The sequence below is a fragment of the Pangasianodon hypophthalmus genome, chromosome 2 (assembly GCF_027358585.1).
Source record: "Pangasianodon hypophthalmus isolate fPanHyp1 chromosome 2, fPanHyp1.pri, whole genome shotgun sequence".
NCBI classification, from domain to species: domain Eukaryota; kingdom Metazoa; phylum Chordata; class Actinopteri; order Siluriformes; family Pangasiidae; genus Pangasianodon; species Pangasianodon hypophthalmus.
The window spans coordinates 5,995,112-6,011,002 of record NC_069711.1 but is presented as its reverse complement, the minus strand read 5'-3'; the positions used below and the strand labels follow the sequence as shown (position 1 = coordinate 6,011,002).

Below are 15,891 nucleotides of genomic sequence, written 5' to 3'. Positions count from 1 at the left end.
AGGCCAGTTGCTTCCATTTCTTTCCAAAACTGTTTTTTTGTGTTTCTAATCAGTATAAAAATACATGGGGAAATATGAACGTTTGCTATCTAAAGTATTTAAATATTAGCTAGCAGTTAATAGATGTCTGTATAATAAATGGGATTAAATTATTATACAAGAAATTAACAAAATAGAATCATAAAACAGAATGTACAACTAAAACAGAAAGCTAAACTCAAAACCCAGAAGTAAACACATATGGACTATGGAACTGTCAATAACCAGGAAGAAACTAACATGCTGAAGGTAGTAAGACAGGCCAAGTGCTAGAAACAGCTAAGAACACTACAACAGCAAGGACTAGGAATAATCATACTAGAACTGCATTTGGAATTATGGCAGAGAAATAGTGTAGCTTTCCAGAGTTGAATTTAATCTAGAATGTCCAAAAGGGATTTTGTGAAAATGTTGGCCCACTGTGGAGCATTTGGATGTAAGAAACACTGACACACAAAAAATCTATTTTCACTTGACAAAGGTCACATTATATTGTGACCAGTATTCCTGGTAAATAATGAATGGGAGATCATTATATAAACTAAGGTCACAACATCTGTTTTCATTTTATGAAGGATTTTATACGGGAGTTAAAGCAGGGTGGTGAGGTTAGTGTACTTTTTTTTTCTGATTAAGCAAAGAATAATACAAAGTGAGGTGTGCTGTTATAGGAAAATAATCAACAACACTGTGGTTGTAATGGTTAATGTGGTGTGCCCTGTAGGGTTTTTTCCTCTTATACCACAGTAATTCACCAACCAGCAGGGTACAGAAAAATTCTGTACTGAACACTCTCTAATGGTGGATATTTTACTGAGGACTGTTATAAAGTGCTGACACTGAAGATTAGCTTGCGGTGTCTGTCACATTAGTTTTAGCTAACATTATGTTACATATTCAATTTATGATGAATATCTTATACATTGTGATTTTATGTAATCTGCACTTTCCGCGAATGGAGCTCGCTCTTTGAAACTCTTTGAAAATTAACTTTAACTTTGAAAATTAAGCTTCAGAAAATGTTATTTTCCCACCTCAGGCTATCAATTCAGATATCACATGAGCGTTTTTTTTTTCTGACATGTACAGCATTTTCTGCAACCCTGTTACCAATATTTAGGAAGATGTATAAATAGCATTTAAAAGCCTGTTACAACTGAATTCAATCTCCCAGCAAGAAATACATATATTTATGAAATTCTTTTTGAACCTTTGAACCTTGTCATGCGATGGAGAAGGAAACAGATGCAATTGCAGTTTAGAATTTTTATTAAAACTGGCAAACAGATGCAAAAATGTGAAGCAAACTCATAAACAGGAACAGGCAAGATGTCAGGCAATCAGCAAACAACAATTCAAGGGCAAAATACAAAAACCTGGAAGCAAGGTGAGATCAAAAAACCAGAATAGAAAATATGCAAACAAAAGGCTTGGTAAACCAGTCATACACTGAGCACTACTTTGCACAGACTCCTTGTTAGAGTTAGTGTATATATAGGGTGAGGGTGTGATTGAGAACAGGTGTGCATTAGTATTCAGGTGAATGGGTGAGGTCTTGGAGATTGCGGCAGCCATGTTTGTAAGCCATTTACTATTACTTCAAAGCCATTAGAGATTTTTTAACATAACTTCTTAAATGGTTTAAGACTATTTTCAAAAATAACTGAATAACAGGGTTGAAAGCTGGGTAACAGAGTTAAAGCGAGTTACAGGGTTTACCATATTTCCCATTGAGTTGATAATAATTCAGTAAAAAAACACAGAAAATATAAAAAATAGGGCAATAAAAAATATCAAAATATTTTCATTAAAAGCATTCTTTTAATCCATTTTCATAAAATAATTAAGGTTAAAACTCGTGTAAAAGGGTTGCAGTGAGTACAGGTTTGAATGAAAAGATTACATTCCCACTTCACAAGACTGCAAAAAGAACACAGAGCAGTTTAAAATGTAAAACAGAACATCAAGTTAAGGAAAAGACACTGCATTCTGATGAAATGTACTCAGATTTATTCAAATATATATTCTGTGTTCAAAAAGTATTCACTTTTCACATGCTGTAAATTTTGACCACATCTCTTCTGTAATCTCCACATGACAAGAGGTAAATATAATCTCTGAGAAGCCAAAAGAATCTGTTGGTGCCCACCCGGTGCATGCATTTCTGTCTACAATGAGTTTTGTCAGTTGCTAGTATTACTCTTGGGTACACAGTGCCATCATAGAGGTGCACCACCTTCCCATTACATCCCCAATTTGCCAAATGTTCTCAGGCAGTGCAGCAGTACAGAATTCATTTTTCGATGTCAAAAGAGAAATGCTGTTGAAACACTCACAATCCAGATTGCCCTGTGTAGAGCACAGGCAGCTGACATCCCGATATTTGATGTGGGCAGGGGCAAGGGTGACCAACTGGTGTGACCTCATGGTGGATGGTAAAGCAGGGATGTCTAAAGGCATTGCTTTGACTGCCCTCTCAATCAATTCTTCATCCACATAGAAGAACTTTACAGTTGTGTCAGTGCCTGTCAGGATTTTAAACAGTGCGGCAGCATCTGGGATATCAGTACCCTGGCTACATGAATCAGCCTGTCAGCTGTCCTATTCATTGATCCTTCCACCCCATCAGGGGCACCTTTGCCATGGCTGAAATTCCAAAGAAATATTCGAGCACTGGCTCGAAGTGCTGCTATATTATGAAGGACCTTTCTGTTTAGATGGTGACACAGTGCTGAAACAGATGGGACTGGTTGTTCCACCTAAGTACAGAACACCTGTACTTAGTGTGGCCTGCTTGTATGAGGACCCAAAATAAACTGCTTGAATCTCTGAACTGTATTTGCAGCCATAATTCTCAGAGAAATCCACTTGAATCAAGCATTTATTAAGGGATAGGCTCTGTTTCAGGGATCTGCAGTACATAAACTGCTGTTTGATATTGAAAATATGTTGGACTGAACAGTGGGTATGAGCAGTTCTTGCATTTGTTGCACTCCCTATACATACATCACTGATTTGAGAAGTCACAAGTAACCATTTCATCAAGAACTTCCAGATTAATTGTGTGAATGACTTTCAGTTGCTACAGTTTCTGTGCAACAAAGGCCAAATTCTCATGCAATGCACAGGACGCACAACCCAGAAAGGGTCGCAGGTAGCAAAACAACATTTTCTGACAGAAACTTCTTCATTTCTTCATTCAGAAAATTAGAGGATATCAACCATTTCTAATTTGCCATACTGTTACCCTAAAATGGGTAACAGGGTTCAAGTAAAAACTCTGCTTGACTGACAAATTAAGTTTTAAATTTAAATTCCTAAATTCCTGAATTAAGTTTTAAGTTTAAATTAAATTCCTGCCAGAATCAGTGTCCAGTAAAAATATTCATTTAAAGAACATACAAATTTCAATGTAAACAAAGTACATATGTATTTTTTAAAAAATAAGTAAAGACCTCATTTTACACCTCATCTTATTCAATAATGCATGTCTCTTTAAACAAATATAGATGATAAGCTGAAAAAAAAAAATTTAAATGATAAAATGTAGCAGTTTAAGTGCACTGCCACTAGTGGCTTCCACAGGTATCAATACCTGCTGCTAGCCTCTAATTCATATAGCCATTGCAGTGGAATCGCTGTTTTCTAGCAAATCACACCTATAGTGGTCATGTTCAAAAAATGAGACAGGAATTAAAATGGGATTCATGTAGTTTGCTAAATGGTTCCCAATTCGCTTTAATATCCATTTTATCTGAGAAAATTAGACAGCTAGCAAAGTGCACATCTTAGGTAAATAATACTATTGTCTTTGGTCATGGGGGTTTGTTTTAGGGACGGACTCTCTGGGTGCTCTTATAGGCAGATCTGTCTCTTGACATGCACAGAAAATCCAGATATGTTATTCAATTACAGAATTAAAAATTCCTGTCACACAGTCATATACAGTCTATTCAATTCCAAAATTCAAATTTCCTCTTGCCAAAATCACGGTGTCTGATACAGAGTGCTAGCAGTAAATGTTCACTATACAATCATGTGGTTGAACAAACAATGGGGAAACAGTTGACTCTTAAAAGTTTCTTCCTAAAAGCAGGAGAATCTGATCAGCCTAATCGAGACAGTGATGAGGGCTCACTGAGGTCATGGAGGCATATGATCCAGGTCCAGCTGCAAAGAAGGAGAATATTTGTTCCAAGGTACCATTTGGGTACTTCTTTAAATACTAGATAAAAGATAAATAAATTGTTAGATCAAGATAAATAAAATGTTATAAATGTTATAATAACATAGGCCATAAAGTAATATTTTTCGTTAGCAGAACTTTTTCTTGTTCCTGTTGTTTTTCTTGTTTCCTGTTGCATTCACAGGCCTGTTGACTATTTTATTAATGTTTATTTAAATGTTGACTGTATACAAAAAATTTTATTAAATGTTAATTTTACTTGATGTTGTCATTCTTGCATAGCCCAATATTTCAGTGTTTTCTTGCAGCAGTAGTAATTAACATACGCCCAGAATTATACTCATTTGTCAATTAAACTGCGTCATTCTTGTACACCATTTGGGTACAAGATTTATGCATTTATGCAGTTATCCACTTAGCCAATCATGTGGCAGCAGCACAATGCATAAAATCATGCAGGTACAGGTTAACTGTCACTCGCAAACATAGTTGGACAGTTCAAATATATACACAAACAAACAAACAAACAAAGATAAATAAATAAATAAATAAACCTGGCTTTTTTCAGCATTCCAGAATCCATCACACCAGCAGCCTGATTTGAACATCATCATCCTGTCCCTGCCATAACATCTCACCCTCAAAGTCCACCATCTTGTGTTTGCGGCAACGAAGCAAAATCCCCACTACCTTATCAGAGATCTTGACATAGTGGTCGAAGAGCCGACCAAAAGTGACATAAATATGGCCTTCCTTGTCCATCTGTCCCATATCGTGGATTATGAAGCACATCTCGTCCATTTCCCGGTGGATATGTTTCTTGGCACGTTCAGCTCGCTGGGCTGTTTTGGAGCCCTCTTTAGGGTGTCCATATCCCAATTCTCCCTTAAGGAGTCTCACAGCCATGGCATGATTGTAATCAAAGTCCTCGCTAAAAGGGTTGAGTTTCTGACCCTCCACATGCTCCTCAGCAAATTTCTGCCATTGGTTCCTCAGGTCCCCGATTGTGGACACCTTAATCTAAAATGTACAGAATGACAAAACATGCTATTCTTTAGCTAATCATATTCTAAACAAGCAAACATTTTCTTGAACTAATAAGACAGTTGAGGCTAAATGTGTACATACACCTAAATTAAAGATATTCAATCTCAGTTTTTCATAATTCCACACATTTCATGTTACCATATATTTGACAGTTAGGGCATCTACTTCATTCACATCACAATCGGTTTTATTAATTCACTATATCAGAATTCCAGTGGGTCAAATGTTTACATACACTAAGTTGACTTTAAACAGTCTGGAAGATTCCAGTAATATTTAGAAGCTTCTTATTGGCCAACTATCATAATTAGGAGTTAATAGCAGCATATGTGTGGTTGTAAATGGGCCTACTTTTAGAGACTGTGCCTTTTTGCCCTTGATATTATGGGAAAATACAAGCAACCCAGCCAAGACCTCAGAAGAAAAAAACTGTGGAACTCCACAAGTCCTGTTCCTTCTTAGGAGCAATTCGCAAACAAATGAAGATACCACATGCATCTGTGCGAACAATTGCAAAAATAACACAGACATTGCATCTTTCAGGAAGGAGGCACAAAGTAACTCCCAGGAATTAATTAACTTTGGTCCAAATGGTTCAACTGAACCCCAAGACAACAACAAAGGAATTGGTAAAGGAGTTTGAGGCATCAGGTACCAAATATGTACATCCACTATTAAGAGAGTCCTACATTTCCATGGCCTGAAAGGTTATCATGCAAGAAAGAAACCCCTAATCCAAGTAGAAATCTAGGAGGAATGGGCAAAAATTCTGACAAAGTATTGTGAGAAGCTTGTGGAAGGCTACCTCAAGCATTTTCAAGCATTTTCAAGTTTAAGCAATTAAAAGGCAATGTCACCAAATACTAACAAAGTCGATGTAAATTTTTGTCCCACTAAGAAATCAATCTTTCTCTTTAGCTATTATTTTGAAATCGATACTACTTAACACAGAAAATGTATGGTAGCATGAAAAGTGTGGAGTTGTGAAAAAACTGAGATTGAATAGGTATATGTAAACCTTTGTCTCAACCGTACATAGATTTATCCATTTGAGCCTTTTTCAAAGTGAGGCAAAATTATTATTATTATTATTATTATTATTATTATTATTATTATTATTATTATTATTATTATATGGTATTACATGATGCACATTTTGGTATAAAACTGTCATGATCATGAAGATTTTTTTAGTTTTTATTTAATGTCTTTATGGATAAAATATTTCAGTCAGTTGTATTTAGTTAGGATCTGGATGAAATTGCCTATCTATGTTGAAGTTGGGTAACATAAATAGTGTACATCCACAAAAACAGGTTTTAGAAAATGGGACATGACTTGTAAGACTGTGCTTAAAGAATAAGCTGTGCTTTAAGAATAATACTGTTTTTTTAATTCCATTTGCCATAAGTGTGGGTCTCATCAAACAATACTGTGAGCTCAATTTTGGACCAAACTGGAAAATTCCACTCTGTAAGTAAATTTTCGATGTCACAGATCATCTTGCACTTCTTCTCTAGTGCATGCATGTTTATTTCTGGCCACAAAAATATGAACTTGTAGATTAGCAATATGCCAGTTATGCACAGAATTAAGTTGGAAGAGTAACAAAAGTAGAGCTCCATCATTAAGAACAGTGCCACCAAGTATTCTTGGCCAAAACTAACACTATTCTGTTCCACTCTTTCAGTTATGACACAGTAGCTGCTTGATATTTCTCATTAAGAGTTAAATTGGCACTTATTCCAATTAATGATATGCACATGAAGGAATGTGTCACATGAAATTAGAGATGCCTGTCCCAGCATGGCAGTGTGACACTTAACTTACTTGAGTACAGACAGCCACGTGTTATACTCTGAAGGTCAGGTTTAAAAAAATCTAACACATTTACTCACATAATATTCCGTGGAAGAAAACATGTTAGAGTTGGTACAGAATGCTGCAGTGTCATTAACAGGGGAATGCAGTGTTTGAGGCACAGTTTGATTGGATGTTAAATTTTTATATATTCAATTGCCACTGATGTTGGTCTATAATAAACTACAATGCTAAAAATGAATGGCATTCACTATCTTTGCTTCAAACAATTTATTCATTACAATTAATAGCTCCTTTTCCCCAATTAAACAACTGCACCAGTGTAGAAAAATTGGTGAAATAACAAAGTAAACAAACATATTCTCTCTTACATATAATGTACCTTGGGTCTGTTAATAGGTTTGATCTTTTCGACTTCAGTTTGATCGCTGTTGTCTGCATCTTCACCCAGTCCACTATCCTCTGTATCTAAGCTACTGCTACATAAGCCCATTTTTTGTTCTTCTTTCTGTCCAAGTGTCTTCTCACCATGGTGGTGTTTCCCGTTGAGAGAATCATTGCCCATGAAGTTTCTTGGCTCCCCTGGGGCAGTCTGATGGGCATGGATTTTTTCCTTGATGGAGCTCGCCAGATCATGGTTTCCCTCACTGTGTTTTGGTGTTATGTTTTTTTTCAGAATGCCAATGTCATTGACTGTGAAAACATCCGGCGTGACCAGTAGCTTGCTCCTCTCTGTTTCCTTCTCTTTCTCTTCTTCAATAATAGAGTCAGGCAGCCAGCCTGAAGGGATGGTGTCTTGTTTTCCTATGTACTCTTTGGAAACTTTGCAGCTTTGCAAACTCTTTGCCAGGTTGGTCATTGTGCTGGCTACCTTGATCTTTCTTCCAGTCCTGCTAAAAGATTGACACTCCTGAGTGGTCATGGAACTCATGATTAGTCCACTTCTGCGGTTGGTGTTCAGTACAGAAAGGAACTATAAGCCTCTGTGGTAAGGGATGTGTATGACTCTGTGGGACACAAGGTTTTAATACAACACAAGAAATGAAGTACTCCTACCGGTGGGAGGTGCGACATTCCTTTAACGCACATGGTGACCCCAAACAAATCAGTAGACTATTTCCCTCTTGGGGCCAATGGAACAACAGATGGCCAGTCTAAGACATTAAGAATAATTAGTCTCACTCCTGCCCACTTTCTCAACCCAACAAAAAACTCATACCACATTTCTTTTTTTGCCTCCTTAAATTAGATATGAGGGAAAAAAAACTGTAATTGTATACATATATAGTATATGTTAAAATATTAAGACAGTGTAGATATTAGGTACTTACATGATTTTGGAAATTTCTTATGTGTGCTATATACATACACAGTTCACTGGTCCACAGAAATACTCAGACACCTATGGACACAGAATAAAATTCTTTAAGGTAATATCCCATGCCACTGCATGTTTTCTGCAGCTTGCCAGCACCCTGTGTGATAGTCTATTTTTGCTGCTTAGCTGTTGCTATACATGTGCATGCCTCTGTTGATTGATACACATGCCTGTTCTGAAGGCATGATCCAGGCTATTTTAAATATGAGTCACACAAAGTAAATCTGGAATGAGCCAAGGTCTTACATCAACACTACAGTACACGTGTTACATTAACACAACAGCTAATATTGCAGTTACACTGTAAACATTAACACTACAGCACAATACAGCAATTACACTGTATTATTGTGAGATTAAAAGAACTTAAATATTAACATTAACACAATATCAAGCAAGGGGATCCTTCAGGTTTTATCATAAGCTGACTCTTAATACAGGAGAAGGACGTTCAGTCAGAAAAGTTTTGAGGGGTGGCATTTCAAAGTCCGGGGGCAGTGGGACTAAAATATCTGCCCTCTGCTAAAGTCAGTCTAGTCTTAAGCACCAATACTAGGCCAGTATTGGTGGATTTGAAATTGTGAGCAAGAGTTTAGGCATCTTTTGAACTAAGTAAGAGTCAAAGGCAGGCAATGTTACAGAGCTGATGAAAAGTAATTTTGTGAGTGACATAAAATGGGGTTCAAATGAAAGTTTATTGTCAAAAATTGTACCAGGTTTATGAATAATACGCGTTATCAGTGATGCCATCTATATAAATGAAATATTTTAGAATTTTAGTAAAAAATTGTAAAAGATTTTAGTAAAAAATATTCTGTTTTATCAGGGTTTAATTTAAGAAAGTTGGAGTCCATCTATGATTGATATATATATATATATATATATATATATATATATATATATATATATATATATATATATGTGAAAATAAGGGGACCAAGTACTGATCCTTAAGGGACATCTTGGGTGATATGGGTAGGACAGGATTAATGCTTCCCAATTTGGTGATAGTGGTATCTGTCAGAAATATAAGATGCGAACAAAACATGAGCCATGTCAGAAATACTGATAGCAGAAATGGGAGAGCTATGGTTAACCAGGGCATTGGTTGGGAGATGGCTGAGATCTAACAGAATGTTGATGGTACCAGTATCAGCAGAAAAGAGTAGACCATTAGTAATTCTAGTGCAAAAATTAGAAATTGGTCTATAATTAGAAATTTCATTAGGGTCATGGCTGGTATGTTTGAAAACTGGACTGACAGCAGTAGTTTTGAGATTTAAAGGAACAAAAACCTGTTTCAAGCAACCTGTTAATAAGGTGGAAGATGGGATGGCAGATAAGAGAAGAGTAGGCTTTACACTGCAAAAAAATCTTCTTGTAACAAATATAAAACCTTTAAGCCCATTTCTAGATGTATTTACTAATTTCAAGCTTATTCTTATGTTATTCTTTTGGCTGTTATTTGAATTGATAGTTTTTATTTGTTAGTTGAATTTGCCTATATTTAAGATATTTGTATTTGATATCATATCTATTTCTAGTTATAACCCAGATATAACTATTGTGCTCATGTGCATAAGATGTTCAGTTTGTTGCCAAGTTTCCAGGATCATAAGCATATTAACATTTTTGTTGATTTGTGATGAAATTGTTTTAATAGGTCAATGCCTGTTTGACCAGATAGTCACGAATACATTCCCAGCAGAGTGATCAACACACAGGCAGTGTCTAGAGGATTGATGTAAATATCAATGTCACTGGATGATATTCAGCAACCAACAGTATTTGTATATTGCAATATCCAAATGGGCACAGAAGTTAGCAGCAAAGATGAATTGGGGAGTAGCTAAGCACTATTTATAAGCCACAATCAAGGTGGGGAGCTACTTAGCCTCGATGCATACTAATAAAACTACTAACAGAAAAAAATATACAAAAGTTAATAAGACTTGTCAGATCGCAGATCGCCCCTACATAACTCTGTAGGCTCAAGAGGTGAACTCCAATATATAGTAATGTTGAATGAATGGCTTAACTCATCCAGCAAATGTCTTTTCCAGAAATAAGTGTTACTCACATCATAACTTCAGTGTGATACTGGTTGCATTTGATAGTTACCAAAAAAAAAAAAAAAAGGTCTGCATATTTGATTTGGTTTTTACAACGGATGCCCTTCCTAACACAACCTCCCCAATTTTATCCGGGCTTGGAACCAGCACTGGGAGTGCACCCCCAGTAGCTGGGTTTGGTTCCCTGGCCAGGAATTGAACCCAGGCCACAGCGGTGAGTCCTCCAGGGACCTTTGCTTCATATTCTTTGTATAAAATTATATACTGTCAAGGACACCTACAGCTTGCAATACTTCTCTAAAAATGTTAAGAGGACAAGTATTTAAACATAAAACAGGAAGTAAACAGACTTTAGAATAGCTCAATTCCTTGGACAAACTGTAATAAACTATATACAAACCACATGGGCTGAATTACCTTCTTATAAATTTTGCCAATCCCTGGGTACAAGACAGGCGCTGTGACTGTGTCCACTATCTTATTTCATCAGCCTGATACGTAGCCAGTTCTTAAGCCAAATGGTGTCTACTTGCCTACTTTCAGGGCTTGCTTGCCCACCTCAATATCACTTGCAATTTTGTAACCTCTTTGGTGTTTGATGTATCCCACCCTGAAATCACCACCACTTGCCACCACATAACTTCCATCAGCTTCACGCAAGCCGTAATGAGACTGAATCAAGCTCTCAGGTAACTAGCAAGTGTCTGAGCACCCCACATTTACCCCATGGGTTTGTTTTTATTCACTACTACAGGAACTGTCATAAAATGGATGGGACAAAGATACTATAAAAGCCATAATAATATACAATATTATGTAAATAATATGTATAATAAAACTAATATGTAATAACTATTTTGGATTAAGGCATCTTTCTGGTATGATATGATGAATATATACAGGTATCAAAATACCTTTCTACATATTAATAATGCAGAGCAAATCAGGAATGCCATAGGTTCTTAGTGGGTTGCTATCGCCAATTTGTCTTATATTTAATATTATAGTCCCAGTAACTGATGGCAATCATTTTGCTCTCCTAGATTCCTGTAAATGTGCAATCTGACCTAAAAATGTCTGCCCTTCAATTAAAATCACCATGCACCATTTTTTACCTTACCCTGTCAATAGCTTTGGCATGACAGCCTACCAAATTTCTCTCTTAATAATTTACTTAAAATGTTAATTTATAAAAATGACTTGGCAAAACAGTAAATATAAAAATTCCCTTTTCAAAATAAATACACTAAGAAAATGTCTAACAGATGTAGAAACAATTTTCAGAGTCAGAGCCTTTACCTAAAAATAACAGACTGACCCACACACACTGGTATGCTATCTGCAACACCATGATATCATTCAATGACATCATGTTAACTTTGTTCTTCCATTATATTTAGTGTACTCTCATGACTCCTACTTTCCATTGTACTAAACCATACAGTGTTTCACACAAGGTGAGGGTAATTTGACATTCAGTCATTGTAACAGTCAATGTAAACTTTATTCAATATAATTTAATGGTAACTTTCTGTTGAGAGAAATTATTTGTGTACATATTTTGGTCAAAGCGCAAAAAAGGACTGGAGGAGTTTTTTTATTCTGACATTCGTAGAGGGCCATATTCAGAGTTGGTTTCCTAATTCTAAAAGCTACATCAGTATTTATGCTAGGAAACTTGCATGTACTCAGAGATGGGTTATGCAGATGCTTAAGTAGATTTTTTTGGGCTCCCCATTCAGATTATGTATTCAGATTACTCCTCCAAGGTTGCTATATTCTTAAGCAGACGTGTCAGAGACAGGGTTTTTTACTAGCATCTTGACAACTACCTTTAAACATATATTTGTCTTTAAACCCAAATAAAATCAAGGATAAAAAAGTGGACTAAATAAGGAAATAGCATTTTTTTCTTTGTTGTCAAATGTAATACAGTGTAACATAAAAGCAAAAAATGAAAAAAATTAGAAAGAATAATATGGTGATATATGAATCAGAAGATGGCAAATAATGAAACAAACATCTAATAGGAGCTAATGTATTACCACTATATTACTGCATGAATAATGATCACTGTAATCATTACTGTGACGATGAGGAGGGAGGTGCCAGACGTGCATCCTCACAGCCTGGCTCCTCCCTCTTCCTCATCACTCTCACCTTATGCAAGTCTGGTTTGACAGTATGGATTCCACCTTCATTACTTGGAAGTTTATAAAATAGCACTTAATCCAGTATATACTATTATTTTGTATTATTTATTTGTTTGTTTGTCAATCCAGAATATAAAAAAAATTGTTAATTGTTCACTTATTGAAGCTGTGAAGATAAATCCAATTGATGAAATCATAGTGTGTGCATGGAATGTAAGCTATTTTATCACCCTTTCAGTTGGCTATTGTAAGTTGTCAAATGTAACAAACTACAGAATAGGGTCCCTGAAGGACTAATGGTTAGGCCACAGCCTTCTCATCACTGTGGCCTGGGTTCAAGTCCCAGCTAGGGTTTTTGGTCAGGCTGAAATGAGAATTGGAAAAAAAATTAAAATGTGCCAAAATAGATTATTAGTATTTGGAGCTATTCATGATTCCCTTGACTAGAACCCCAGCAGAAGAGAAGTGGCTGTTCTTGTTTTTTTCATATAGGCTGAAAATAATTTTATAAATTATGCCCATAAAGTTCTACCTTGGTCTCAGACCATAACACATTTTGCTACATGGTCTGGGGTGATTTAGGTGGGCTTGAATGTTTTTTTCCTATGATAAAGGGCTTCTATGAGAAATAGCCACCCTAACACATAGCCCAGACTTGTGAAGAATACAAGAGATTAGTGTCACATGCAGGGAGTGAATAGTTTCTGCCAAATATTCCCGCAGCTCCTTTAATGTTACCATAGGTCTCCTGGCAGCCTCCCTGATAAGTTTTTGTCCTTTTGTCAATTTGGAGGGATGTCCTGTTCTTGGTAATATCACTGTGGTGCCCCATTTTCTCCACTTGATCTAATGTTTTGGGAATTCCTTTGTACCCCTTTCCTGATCAATACTTATTGAAAATGGCTCTTTCCAGACCAATGAAATCAAAGAAGATGTCAAGAAAATCCTACAGAAATAGCTGATCTTTATTTGGGGTTAATCAGAATCACTTCATTGATGACAGGTGTGTAATAACTACTTTTGAACATGAGTTTGAATGTGATTAGTTAATTCTAAGCACAGTTACATGTCTCAATACATGTGCAACTAGGTTATTGTAAGTCTTTCCTTTATCTTTTTACCCTAAAACATTTCAATTTGTTTTTTATTGGAATTTTGTTGGTTGCTTTAATCCAATATAGCAAGATCTGCCATGACATGATCTATCATTTTTTTTTACATCACACACAAAAACACACAAAGACCATCCAAAAATGGCAGAAACTGAGAAAGGATGCACTAAGGGTTTCAGAGGTAATTTGAGGGAAGCCACTAGAGAGGAGTCAATAAAATTATTCACAGCACCTGAGTCCAGAAACATGGTGACCAACCTCTCTAGGTAGTCTCTCCAAGATGTGGCAGCATTGAGGTAAATCCCAGTGGAAAGGAACTCGGGAGGGCTGTATGTTTCCCATGAGCTCTGGAAATGAAGCACAAAAATGACCTGGATGCCCACATTAAAGAAAATGGCTCTCCCTCATACAAGCATCCCGCTCAAATAGGGAAAGGTGGGTACTTCCCAGTTGCGTGATCTGTTCCAAGGGTTCAGTGAACCTTCTAGCTGAGGGGCTGGAAGGCTCAAGTGAAAGTGGTGCTTCAGAAAGGCACCTGGACTGAGGAACCCGGCGTTCCCTATGTCGCTCTCACATCCAATCATCCAGCTTGAGGGTGAGCTCAAACAAACTCTCCAGAGATGAGGGTGTCTATCTGACAGTGAGCTCAGCTTTTATTTTATCTGCTAGCCCCTGGTGTTAAGCAGCCATAAGAGCCTCTGAGTTGCAGCCACTTTTTAAAGAGTCCGGAACTCAATGACATAATCAACCACAGGATGAATGCCCTGCCGAATAAGGATGAGGCAAACAGCTGACTCCCTGCCACCAACTGGATTGTTGAAAGTATAATACATGGTCTGAACAAACTGGTCTACTGTAGCACACTCTGTGGGCTGATGCTCCCACATCGAGGTGGCCCTCATTTTTCCTTCTCATGCCTGTGGCAGACTGAGGCTGACCCCTTACAGACAGAAACATTGTGAGAGCGTAGGACTAAGTTTAAAATTATATTATCTTAGTCTGCTGCTCTCCTTTGACCAAGGACAGAAATAGGTGCAGCTGAAGGTTAAATGCTTGTTTGAATTTTATTCCATAATATCTGACTCCAGTAATTATTTAGCTTAACAACATTTTAGTTAAGGTACTAAAAGGATAAAATCTCAGTGTTCAAATTACATTTAATCTAAAACAGCTTCATACTAAGCTTTCATTATAAAGTGACATTCCTAATTCAGAGCCTTTTATATAGCCTATTTATTAAACAATTATTCAGTTAGCTCAAAGATTTCTATTGACATGCAAGCGTTTCTATTTACTTGTCAGAGGTTATTATTTAAACTTGCAAGTATTAGCTTTTTATATTAGCTCAGAGGGTACTTTCAAATGTGTCTAAAGTACTAAAACTTTAGCCAGAAAACTATTTCTAGTACTCATATTAATCATACAAATCATGCACTATTAATTTACCATACAGACACAAGACACTTGCATTTAAAATCAGATGAGACTTTATTACTATTCTAAGACAAAGAAACTAATCTAACACATAACCACACATACATGCACACACACAAACAGGGGTGAAAATGGCTTTGAACAGAGAGTGAATGAATTCCCAAGTTTCTAGCAGTTTCTCAGACCATGACCTCAAAGAATTATCAACTTATTAATTTAACATTCACTTTGTTTAGAAGGGTGTTAAACTTTGTATGCACCAGTTCAGCTAGAATCTGGAGGTGCTACACTTGCGTTTGTGTTGCCAGGGATTCCCTCATTGCGTCATTGTTTGGAGGGATTTTCCGGTGATGCTGATTGGTCGGCGGTCAGGTTGGCCTTATGTAGCATCTCGGAAGACCAATGAGGAATTATAAACAGAGTGAGGAATGAACCCTCGGGAGTCTCGAGTTGCAAAACTTTGATCAATGGTTCACAGCGGTGCAAAGGCGGGAGCTGGAGGCTTTGCAGGAACCAGGCTGGATGCGGAGTCTCGGCACGAGCGTGATCACCTTGTGATGTCGAGGGGTGAGAACTTCTGAAGCTCTTGGTTGATGAGAACTCCTTGAAGAGACACCCCTGCAGATGTTGGTTGAAGAGACTTTCTCGA

General features: G+C 36.8%; 1 protein-coding gene across 6 annotated transcripts; it reads right to left on the bottom strand.

Annotated features, from left to right (window-relative positions):
• Nucleotides 1-1,290: 1,290 nt before the first annotated feature.
• abraa (actin binding Rho activating protein a) lies at nucleotides 1,291-14,478 on the bottom strand. Of its 6 annotated transcripts, none has more exons than XM_026923429.3 (6): nucleotides 14,067-14,478; nucleotides 8,425-8,495; nucleotides 8,150-8,247; nucleotides 7,476-7,986; nucleotides 4,780-5,245; nucleotides 1,291-4,264 (listed from the first exon to the last, which is right to left on the bottom strand). In XM_026923429.3, the coding sequence occupies exons 2-5, from the start codon at nucleotides 8,458-8,460 to the stop codon at nucleotides 4,808-4,810; spliced, it is 1,083 nt and encodes a 360-aa protein (XP_026779230.2). In that variant the 5' UTR covers nucleotides 8,461-8,495; nucleotides 14,067-14,478; the 3' UTR covers nucleotides 1,291-4,264; nucleotides 4,780-4,807. The 6 variants fall into 6 exon arrangements, with proteins under 6 accessions (XP_026779230.2, XP_026779400.2, XP_053088193.1 ...); XM_026923599.3 differs by having other exon boundaries at nucleotides 1,291-4,209; XM_053232218.1 differs by having other exon boundaries at nucleotides 1,291-5,245; nucleotides 14,041-14,478.
• Nucleotides 14,479-15,891: the final 1,413 nt, after the last annotated feature.

What these genes read in the sequence shown, in the direction of transcription:
- abraa (XM_053232218.1), bottom strand. Translation starts at nt 8,460, where the DNA reads ATGTATATAGCACACATAAGAAATTTCCAAAATCAT. An exon ending in TAAGAAATTTCCAAAATCAT is followed by an intron (nt 8,248 to 8,424) that starts GTAAGTACCTAA and finishes TTAATGTCTTAG; the next exon opens with ACTGGCCATCTGTTGTTCCA. An exon ending in AACCTATTAACAGACCCAAG is followed by an intron (nt 5,246 to 7,475) that starts GTACATTATATG and finishes TGTACATTTTAG; the next exon opens with ATTAAGGTGTCCACAATCGG.